This window comes from Saccostrea echinata, unplaced genomic scaffold (assembly GCF_033153115.1).
Source record: "Saccostrea echinata isolate AGI-Se365-2 ecotype Australia unplaced genomic scaffold, CSIRO_AGI_Sech_v1 ptg000001l, whole genome shotgun sequence".
Taxonomy (NCBI): domain Eukaryota; kingdom Metazoa; phylum Mollusca; class Bivalvia; order Ostreida; family Ostreidae; genus Saccostrea; species Saccostrea echinata.
In genome coordinates, this window is record NW_026889750.1 from 51,308,445 (window position 1) to 51,319,369 (window position 10,925).

The 10,925-nt window shown below is 34.3% G+C and overlaps 1 protein-coding gene across 1 annotated transcript; it reads left to right on the plus strand.

Annotated features, from left to right (window-relative positions):
- The first annotated feature begins 243 nt into the window (after positions 1 to 243).
- On the plus strand, positions 244 to 1,509 carry LOC133180657 (neuropeptide Y receptor type 5-like). The gene has a single exon (XM_061315131.1). It carries the CDS (start codon positions 244 to 246, stop codon positions 1,366 to 1,368), a length of 1,125 nt encoding a protein of 374 aa, XP_061171115.1. The 3' UTR covers positions 1,369 to 1,509.
- Positions 1,510 to 10,925: the final 9,416 nt, after the last annotated feature.

Here is a 10,925-nt window from a genome sequence, read left to right on the forward strand (position 1 = left end):
AACTGGCTAAATCGAAAGTGCTTTAATTTTATTTCCATTGTTAAGCATGTATTGGCTCATTTTTTTTTATTAGATTTTTAAAATTTTGATTTTTTTTTTTAAATTCTGAAAGTGTGTGTGTGTGTGTTTTCTATTTAGAAATATTAAGAGAAATTATCTCTATTTGACAGACTCTCCCAGGTACTGTAAAAATGTCAAGCGCTTCTTGTATTTTGTCTTATTTGTTTTTATTTAAATTTTCAGATGTCAAGAAACAACACACTGGAACATTTTGTACTGGAACACGGAATACTCTACACAGGAAACTACACACTAGCAGAATTTAAAATTATCACCAACGAATATGCCTTCACCCACAAACTTAGCCACTCTATGGAATTTCTTTTCGTTTTTCTCTTCTCCACCATAGTGTTGTTCGGATTCTGTGGTAACGCTTTGCTCGTGTACGTTATCATTTCAAAGTCAAAATTAAAATCCAGTCGCTGCAAGTTTGTCTTCAATCTGGCAATTTCCGACATTCTAACGTGTATTCTTTGCATTCCTTTCACCGCTGTTCGTCTTCTGTTGAATCAATGGTATCTTGGAGAAATGATTTGTAAACTGGTTCCCGTCATTCAGGCACTGTATATTTTTGTGTCCTCTCTAACTGTTGTCACCATTGCCATCGACAGGTACCAGTCAATCGTCAACTGGCCGAAGGTTATGCACAAGTCCAACATGAAATATGTTTTTCTAATGATCTGGATGTTTGCCTTGGCCTTGGCTCTACCTATGTTTGTTTTCCACCAAGTGGAGACGGTAAATGTAGTTCCGGAACTACTTTCCGTGTCTGTCTGTGTGGAGAAGTGGAACTCATACCTGTCACGTGGTATTTACACTTTGGTGGTTTTCTTGTTCCACTTTGCACTTCCGATAGTGACGATATCTATGCTTCATTTTCTGATTTGTAAATTTATTGGATCCCATTTTGGATCTAAGCTTCACAGTGGGTCCAATAGAGGACACAGATACCTGATTAGGCAAAGAAAGAATGTCTTACTTTTGACCGCCATTGCCGTGTCCTTTGCTTTTACGTGGCTTCCTTGGACTTGTATCAATCTGATAGCAGACTTTAGCTCCGAACACCTCCGCTCTGTTAACATTAACCTGATAAGCGCTACTTGCCACGTCTTGGCCATGAGTTCCGTTTGTGTCAATCCTATCGTATATGGATGGTTCAACTCGATATTCAGACAGGAAATTGAGTTAGTGTTTCGAAAAATCTGTTTTGGACGGAGCCAAAGAAACGATCAACTGACAACCGCGGATAAGAACTCTTTTTTTCTGTACCACAAAAATACAACTATGTCCTATGTGAGACATGAATAAGTCGGAGGAACACAAGATCCGGCGGTTAAAATTGTGTTTGTTATAAATGATATACACGAATGTATGAATATATTATACTTGTTTTTGTACTGTTAATGGTTTGTAAATGACAAAACGTCAAAATAAATGTCATAAAGTGAACATCATTATTTCATTTGTATAAGTACTTACTGGAAATTCACAATCTTTGTTAACAGACAACACATTACTCTCGAGCAATTAGGAATACATAAATTGCACTAGTAAAGATATATTTTATAACTTTCCTTTCGTTCATTTACGACCAATGTTTCTTCTTTAAATATCATGTCAGTCTGCAACATAAACACAAATGTTGCCACAGTGTCACACAAATGGACTTCATGACTGATTTTGATAAGGAAAATTATGTAGCAGAATTAAGTTTATCAGTTTATCATTTAAGAAATAAATAACAAGGTTAAAAAATTCACCGGGAAAAGAACTTTGTCACGTGATCAGATTCCGTGAAGCCCATTGCGCCTGTAACAATCCGGTTGGGATTATAACCTTAGGATAAAACCAGAGACTTCCGAGTTTTCTATTCTGAGGTCTCTGGTTTTATCGCACACTACAACCCTAACCGGAAGTTCTAGAGTCTTAAAATGTATCGATGTAATTTTCGAGGAATACTATTAAGAGGCTCTACCAGAGACGTCCGAAACGCTTTATTTGACAAGAAAAAAAACTTTCAAAGCGAACGATGTCCTTTTAAAGTAGGTTAATGATTGATATATTAACAAACTATGAGCTTGAAGCGGAGGTACCTAAAATTGAGTTAGGTAGATTTTGGAAAGAAAAAGAAGGAGATGACCCTAAATACGAAACAAATGCCTGTAAAGAAACGCATGTTTCAGTTTACATACCTTCAACAGTGTTTAAAGGAATCTCGGTTAAAAAAAGGTAAGCGCGATTTTTTTCGGAGACGTATTAATGCTATTATTCAAACCACTCTTCATACCGGAAGAATATTCAACCGGCAGATATTCTATCTCTGTCATCGCTATTAATTAAACAATAAAATGCTTTCTTTGGTTGTTAGTACGGGAATTAATGTCGCAGCTGTTGCAGAAAAAAATACAGAACCCGCGTAAGCTGGGTTATGTAAATTTTTTCTGCAATAGCTGCGACGTTAATTCCCGGCCATACTACCAACCAAAGAAAGATATTTTATTGTTTATATTTATATCTGTATAAATAATCATTAAAAGTAGGATTAAAAAGATTGATTATTGTATTATTGATATGTAGGTCACAGTACGTTTCATTGATGGAACAGCCACTGATCAAGAAATATGTACAGGTGATATGCTTAGTGTTATTCATGAACTGATAAACGGCAATGGTTTTCTTTAGAAATAAAGGAGAAAATATTCAGTGGATGTAAATATGCTAGATGTTCCGAAGTCAGTTCCACTGTGACAGAAAATCATCGCACCGTGTGATTCGGTCACGCTATGACCTCTGACCCCCTAACAAGTTCATACAGAATCCACTGATTGTCTTGAAAGCATAAATTGAACACATTTGCTCTTCATAAGTTCATCTAAGGAAAATATTTGCAAATGTAAATATCTAGTCTTGACCTTGAAGGCAGTGTTTCATACAATTAACACCAAAGTTTAATCAGTAGTGGAAAAATCGTTCTTTATTACATGTAACATGTTCCTACGTAATATTGCTGGGAGGTATTGTGAGCAATAATCGTTATGGAGACAAATGACATTTTCCTTGAATATTGATAAATATCACATTATTCATGGTTGTACGTTCAATAGATTGCTCTACGTCTTTCGTTTTCTTTTTATCTAATAATACGTAAAATATACATAAAAAATGTATACGGAATGTATCCAAGTATTGACCACGCACATGTAAATGCATAAAATGTAATTTTCCAATATTCCTATATATATATATATATATATATATATATATATATATATATATATATATATATATATATATATATATATATATATGAAGTGAAGTTTTCAACAATATTTACCGATAACCTCATCTAATTAAAACACAATTAAACTTGTCTGCAACTTTGTCTTCTCATTCTAAAAACAAGACACTGTTTGGATGCCTTTTGTCAAGGCCACATCATAAAATTTTCCTTTTATCAATAAAACGATAAACTCTCTACAATGGTAACAATATACCACAGAGGAATTATGGAATGCATATGGAAAGTGTGAACCAGAATTTTCTCTTGATTTTTCTCATCAAGCGAAATCGAATAAATTTCAGGATATATAAGCATCGGGGGAAAGGAGCTTTAAATGGCTTAATAAAAGAAAAACCTGTTGATCGTATGAAATTAACTGCTCGTCCAAATAAAGCTATACCTTTCTCAAGCTTCCAAGATTTTATGTTACGAACGTATGGCATAGACAAAAATATTTGCTAGTTTTTTCCCAGTCATCTTAACTTTTTCTCTTGGGAGAGGACCAACGGCAAGCCAGTAAATATCAATATTCTCCAATTCTAAACTAAATGCCATAATGCTCGCCTCGCTTCTATACTATCTACCCTGGAACGACAGCCTTAATATTCTCATCCATTAGATTGAAAATGTTAACCTTTCTATGCTTTCTTATTGCTTTGTAGAAGAAAAGCCTGTCAAAGTTCACCTGATCCAATGTCGTGGGATTTGCGAAAAGTGAAAAATTAAAGTTTCTTCTCAGAAATGGCTGAACCAATCGCGACGAATTTTGATTTGTCGACTAAAGATAGGAGCACTTTCTTGGCTCTAGCTCTCAGTAGGCCTGAGAGGTCTGATCTGAGGTCCAAACCAAAAAAAAAATGAGGCTGATTTCAAATTACTCAAATTGTTATCAATTCAAGCATTCTGATCATTGCACTGGGCCTAGATGAATTAAATAAACACTTTTGCATGTGCATGCATGTACTTTCGACATTTAAATAAGCCGCTACTTCATTGTCTTAATTTGAACATTTTACTGTTCAACGGAAAATGGCTGATACCCTGTATTCAAAATAAAATCAATATTCACCTCTAATATACATGAGTATACAATATGATTTCTCAATGTCAAAACACACACATACACACCCTTACACACACACACGCACACACACACACACAAAAGAAAAAAAGCAAATAAAACGGTCACCTGAGTAATACAACCTACATGTATAAAGGATTCTTGGTATGGCAATTTAATAATAACAGATATAACTAGAGGTACTGTGAGCGAGCTCACAAAATGATACCCCGGCGCAATTTTTTAAGTGCCCATTCAAAATTTCTAAATGTGACCTTGAACTTGCCAAAATACCTCGGTTAAAAAAACATGCACACATCCTCGTGTCATTAGTAATCTTTCAGTAAAATATGGTCGAACAATATTTCTCCATAAGAAAATTAAAGTCCTGTTATGAATTTTACACTATCTATACCAGTGACCTTGAACTTGCCGAAATGACCTCGGTTTAAGGTCTTGACGCATTCTCAGGTCATGAACAATCTCTGTACCAAGTATGAGCTTCCAGTGACACTCCACAAAAAAGTTATAGCCAGGACAAGATTTTTTTTACTTTTCTGCCAGTGACCTTGAACACACGTTTAGGTCATACACAATCACTGTGTACGAAGTATGAGCTTCCAGTGATGCTCCATTAAAATGTTATGGCCCGGACAAAAATGTTATACTTTTTTGCCAGTGACCTTGAACTTGCCGAAAAGACCTTGAGTAAAAGTCAGAACACACCCTTGTATCATAAGCAATCTCTGTACCAAGCATGATCTTCCAGTGCTTCTCCATATCAAAATTATATCCCGGATAACATTGCACTGATAGACGCACAGACGGATGGACAGCTAGAGACAAGGTGGTTCCTCGTTTGCCGGGAGTATAATAAAATAAAATAAATTTGTTGCTCAAAACAAGAGAAACTGGACGATCAAAGATCAATAAAATTGTTAGTCTGGTAATCTGCAACAACCCAGAAAGTATAGATCTATTTATTTTCTTGTATGTATCGGTGCTAACTACTCCATCACTATCACCGAACTTAGTAACACAATACTTTATCAACATGAAACACGGTATTCATATTGTCATCCATAGCATTGGCCTCTCATCGTTTTCGAATAGCATTTAATGTATAATATAAAAAAATATTTTTGTTTAATGAATTTTGATTGATTCATTGTATGTCGTTTAACGTCCCATTCGAAATTTTTTTTATCTGAATGACTCAGGTGACCATAAAAATATCATCAAAAATACTCTTTTGGGCGGGGGGGCGGGGGGGGGGTTTAAAATAAAAACAATTAAATTTTCATTTTATTATGATTTACAAATCACAGCAACTGGGTAAGTAGGGATAATTAACAGGTAGAATACAAAGTATTACATTTTTAAGTGATGATACTAGTAAGATATGAATTTCTATACATGTATATTGTTCATACAATATATTAATCTTGTTTTCTTATTTTCTATCAAATTTCCTTGTGAAATGCTTCTCTCTCTTTGACTTTTTCTCCAGAATTCCCAAATATCAAAAGATTAGGAAAATAGGTCGCCAATTTCAAATATTCTCCTAGAGTTCAGGAATTTCCTTATCATATAATTGCCGTTATTTAGGTCAATGCATGTTTTGATTTCATGTTTTAAATGTTTTACTTTGACATTTCCAAAAGATTAAAACCTTACCTTCGTCCACAGACAATCTAAAAATGAAAAAAATGTTATTCTTCCCGGAAAGAACGACAGACGAAGACATCAATAAATTTCAATGCTCCATATCATAAACACGTTACTCATCACGTGTTGTAATTAAAAGGATTTCAATTAGAAATAGTAAAACATGCCTCCACACATAGTCTATATTCTTCTTTCAAATGAAGAAAATCGTCAAGTCTATCCAGTTGATTCTAAAAAATATGCTAATTTTGCTAAAAATGGTCACAGATTTAATGCTAACAACATAAACATTACCGCTAATGAAAACCGTCATTTCGCCATATTTTATTATATCATTACTGCATCAAAAGTAGTATACATGTACATTACCGCTACATTTTACCTCTGTTAGCCAGCACTTTATGTACTAATATAAAGTATAATAGAGTTTGAATTTTGATTTTTTTTTTTAATTTTGTTTTTTATTTATTTATTTTTATTTATTTATTTTTTTTTTTTTTACAAATTTTGTAACCAACAAAGATAAAGGACAGATGAAACAAACAAACAATTACCAGGATCCATAGAAGTATAAAAAACAAAATAAACTGATAGATGAAGCTATGTTGCCCAAAAGCAAGAGACATTGAGCGATCAGGAATCAACAAAATGATTACTAGTAATCTAGTACACAGACAAAAATCTTAAAGTAATTCTATTTACTTGCCCCCATTTGTCACGAGTCTAGTGTCACTTTAGCCGTGCTTGACAATAATAATAAACCCCTCTCATTCCCTCTCGTTAACACTGGCCTCTCTTGGTCTTTGAAGAACATTTAATGTACAAAGATAAGTTTTTTGTCTCATTTAAAAAAATCTATTATTTACAAGGCCTACCTGAACCATTAAAATCTACGAAAGTACTTTTTGCATTATATTTATACGAGCTCATCATAACTTTGCATTTAGTTTCTTTGCTAAATACCCAGGAACAGAGTAGAAATTCTAGGAAATAATGCATTTTTCACTATATTTACAAAAAGTCCCTCCAAACATCAGAGCCCCTGATCCTGGGGCAACAAATTTCACAATTTTGGAAGGGAAACCCTTGCTCATCATAGCCATAAAATTAGTTTATTTGCTAGATATCCAGAAGCAGAGTTATTTAGTTAGAATTAATGCATTTTCGCCATTTAATCAATAGAGCCCTGCCCTAATACCAGAACAACTGGTCAAAAGGCCATGAAATTCACAATTTTGTAAGAGGCACCCTTGCTCATAATAATTATGCTCTTAGTTTGATTTCTTAAAACCCAGGAAAAGAGAAGATTTTTCAGATGATATATTCAATAGATCCTCCCCTAACCACCTCCACCACCAGGACCCAGGGCCACAAATGTCAATTTTAGAAGAGGTACCCTTGCTCATCATAACATACAACTATTTTATCTGTAAAATAAACGGGGGGGGGGTTTAAAGATTTTATGCATTTTCACTATATGATCGTTAGAGCCCCACCTCAACTCCAGAACTCCTGACTGTGGGGCTTTGAATTTCACAATTTTAAAGATTGCATTAATTTTGATGGTTTTAGCCCACCCTACAGACCCCAAGGGGCAAAAGCCACTAAATTCATAATTTTTGTTCCCCTTACTAATAGATGCTTGACGGAAAAATTGGTAGAAATAAGTTCAGCGGTTTCATAGAAGAAGCTAAAAATGTTAAATATTAACGGAGGACAACGGCGAAAATACCAATAGATCACTTGAAAGAATCAAATAACCTAAAAATGGATGCCCTGATTGATACTCGTATATGACACATAACAAATTTCCTAAATATTAAGTAATTGTAAACTTTCAATAATGTTCAAAATTCTCTCTCTCTCTCTCTTGTCGTCTCCCTTATAAATCTATAAAAAAAATCATCATTTTATTGGACATCATTATTGTATAATTAATTTTACAAGCAAGAAAAAGAGTCGTGACTATGCGCAAGTTCATCATATTTCAACGATTTTTGGACCTAAACCAGTGTTTAACAAGCCAAATAATCCAACAATTTATTGACCATCTCTTAGGTGACGTCCCAGCTTACTTGAATTTCATAGTGACAAGAAAACACTGCCATTTTCACTAAATTTCCCAAAATAAAAAACGAGCTGATATTACTCAGCCAGTCGTCAAACTTTCCAAAAATCACTCTCTAAAGAAGGCAAACAGGAACGGGAAATGAACGAGTCTGGCGGCCATTTGTTATTGCATTATGTAATTGACAAAAAACATCTCTTGATCTTTTGCCAAATTCCGTTAACTTAGATGATGAGATGATGAATGTTTTGTTTTGTATCTTGGCTTCCTTGAATTTTAATTGGAAGAAAATCAATATATATGAAATTTTAAAAAGATGGTTCAAATGAAAATGTGAAGATAACTAACAGTGGTTAATCTCAATCCTGTAAAGAATAGAAATCGTGAAAAGAACAAAACAAAACAAAACAAACAGACAAACAAAAAAAAAACAACGAGGAGGGATCAGAAGCCTTAGAAAAAGGGTAAAGGCATAGACTTAGTAATTAAAGTTTTTTTCTTTTTTTTTTCCTTTTTTTTCTAAATAAAATATCCTTTTTTATTGCATTGTTTCTTTCATAGTAGAAAATTCAAATCACTTTTATATTACTTTATCAAATAGACAATTAGAATGTTTTCTCTTGCATACAACACCATATAAAAGTAAACATTCGAGCTTGGGGAAAAAAGAGGAATGACGACTAATTAACACATGCAAATGTTCGCCGTTAACGTGACTGTACATAAAAAGCATCAAATTGTACAGGGAAAACTTTGCAGTGATCTGCACAATCTCGACTCTGTATATAGTCTGTGCATCGCTGTAGAATTATTAAGGCACTGCCATTACTCTCCTCCTACACGCAGTCGACATGAGGTCTATAAAAACTTAGCTCTATACTGATTAAACACAAAAGAAAACAAACACACAAGAAAACGAACAGCATCCATGAATCTTTGTTACTTTGCTCTTATTGTTGAGAATGCAATCTGATACAAATGGTTTTCATTCTTTTTATTCTAGGCTTTTTGACATTATGAACCACTGCTTCTTCAATAATAATAAACTCGGAAATTTTCATTTCTTGTGTTTATACATCTGCGGAATTATTTTTGTTATTTTTTATTATATATTTATTATATACGCTAATTCTCTAAAATTGTTAATTAAAATGATGCTGGAGTTTCTTATTGAATATATCAAGGTTAAATCAATGATTGCGGTAACCAGACGTTTTACCCTATATTTCCATTAATTAGGGATGCGTGCAAGCACTAGATCATCGAGTGATTATACCTTCTTCTCGATCAATAAACTTTATTCATTTCAATAATTACAAGTACTGGTCTAAACAAAAAACAATGTTTCTAAAGGAGTAAAGAAAATGAAAGGAATTAAATATAATTATAGCCAATCTGTAGTTCACAGAGAAGAGAAAAATAAGATCAAGTTTTATCAACTACAAAACACCTGTTACACGGCTTATATACAGTAGTCAAAAGAATAAAATTTCTTATTTGTGGCCCTTCCTCCATTTAGAACACAGACAACTGCCAATATCTACACCTCTACCTCCAGCCAGAACAAAGACAACTGTTAATATCAACACATCTACATCCAACCAGAAAATAGACAACTGTCAATATCTTCACAGAACATAGACAAGTCAATATCCGCACCCCTACCTCCTGCAGCCAGAACATAGACAACTGTCAATATTAACACCTCTACCTCCAACCAGAATAAACAACTGTCAATATCCACACCCCTAAATCCAGACAGAACATAGACAACTGTTAATATCCGCACAGAACACAGACAACTGCCAATATCCACACCTCTACCTACAGCCAGAACATAGACAACTGTCAATATCCACACCTCTACCTCCAACCAGAACATAGACAACTGTCAATATCCACACCTCTACCTCCAACCAGAACATAGACAACTGTCAATATCCACACCCCTACCTCCAACCAGAAAATAGACAACTGTCAATACCCCAACTCTACCTCCAACAAGAACATAGACAACTGTCAATATTCACACCTCCACCTCCAGCTAGAACATAGACAACATTCAATATTCCCAATTCTACCTCAAGCCAGAACGTAGACAACTGTCAATATCCCACACCCCTATCTCCAGCCAGAACATAGACAACTGTCAATATCCACACCCTACTTCCAGCCAGAACAAAGACAACTGTCAATATCCACACCCCTGCCTCCAGCCATGCAGAACATAGACAACTGTCAATATCCACATCTCTACCTCATAAGCCAGAACAAAGACAACTGTTAATATCAACACAACTTCACTTTTCCAAAAGAAACTTTTATCCGCAATGACTGCATTTACTGAAAAGAATTTTGAAGGATTTTAATGAATAAAGACGGATTTTGAATTTCGGTCTCTGTGGGCTACTTTTAGTAATATAGTTAGTTGTTTTAATCGTGAAAATGGACAATTGTTAATACACATGTATTAATATTTCCATGTCATTATGACTAGAAAAGGCGGTGCTTATCCGTTGACTATTTCGATCGAAATGGTCGGAAACATAAACACAATTAAAGATCCTCTGTATGCAGGTCCTTCTAATTTAATAACTAAGAGTCTGGACAGTTTACTTCGTTTTCAACTCTTTTCTATGATATATGTAAATAACATTTTAAGAGAAAAAACAAGAGCCTATCCTGAAAGAAGATGCGACGATGCTGAGAATGGCTTAACGTACTTGTTTTATTATTCAGCTTTCATCCTGTAGATCGGCTTCCTGTAGAATGCAGTCATTGTACAGGAT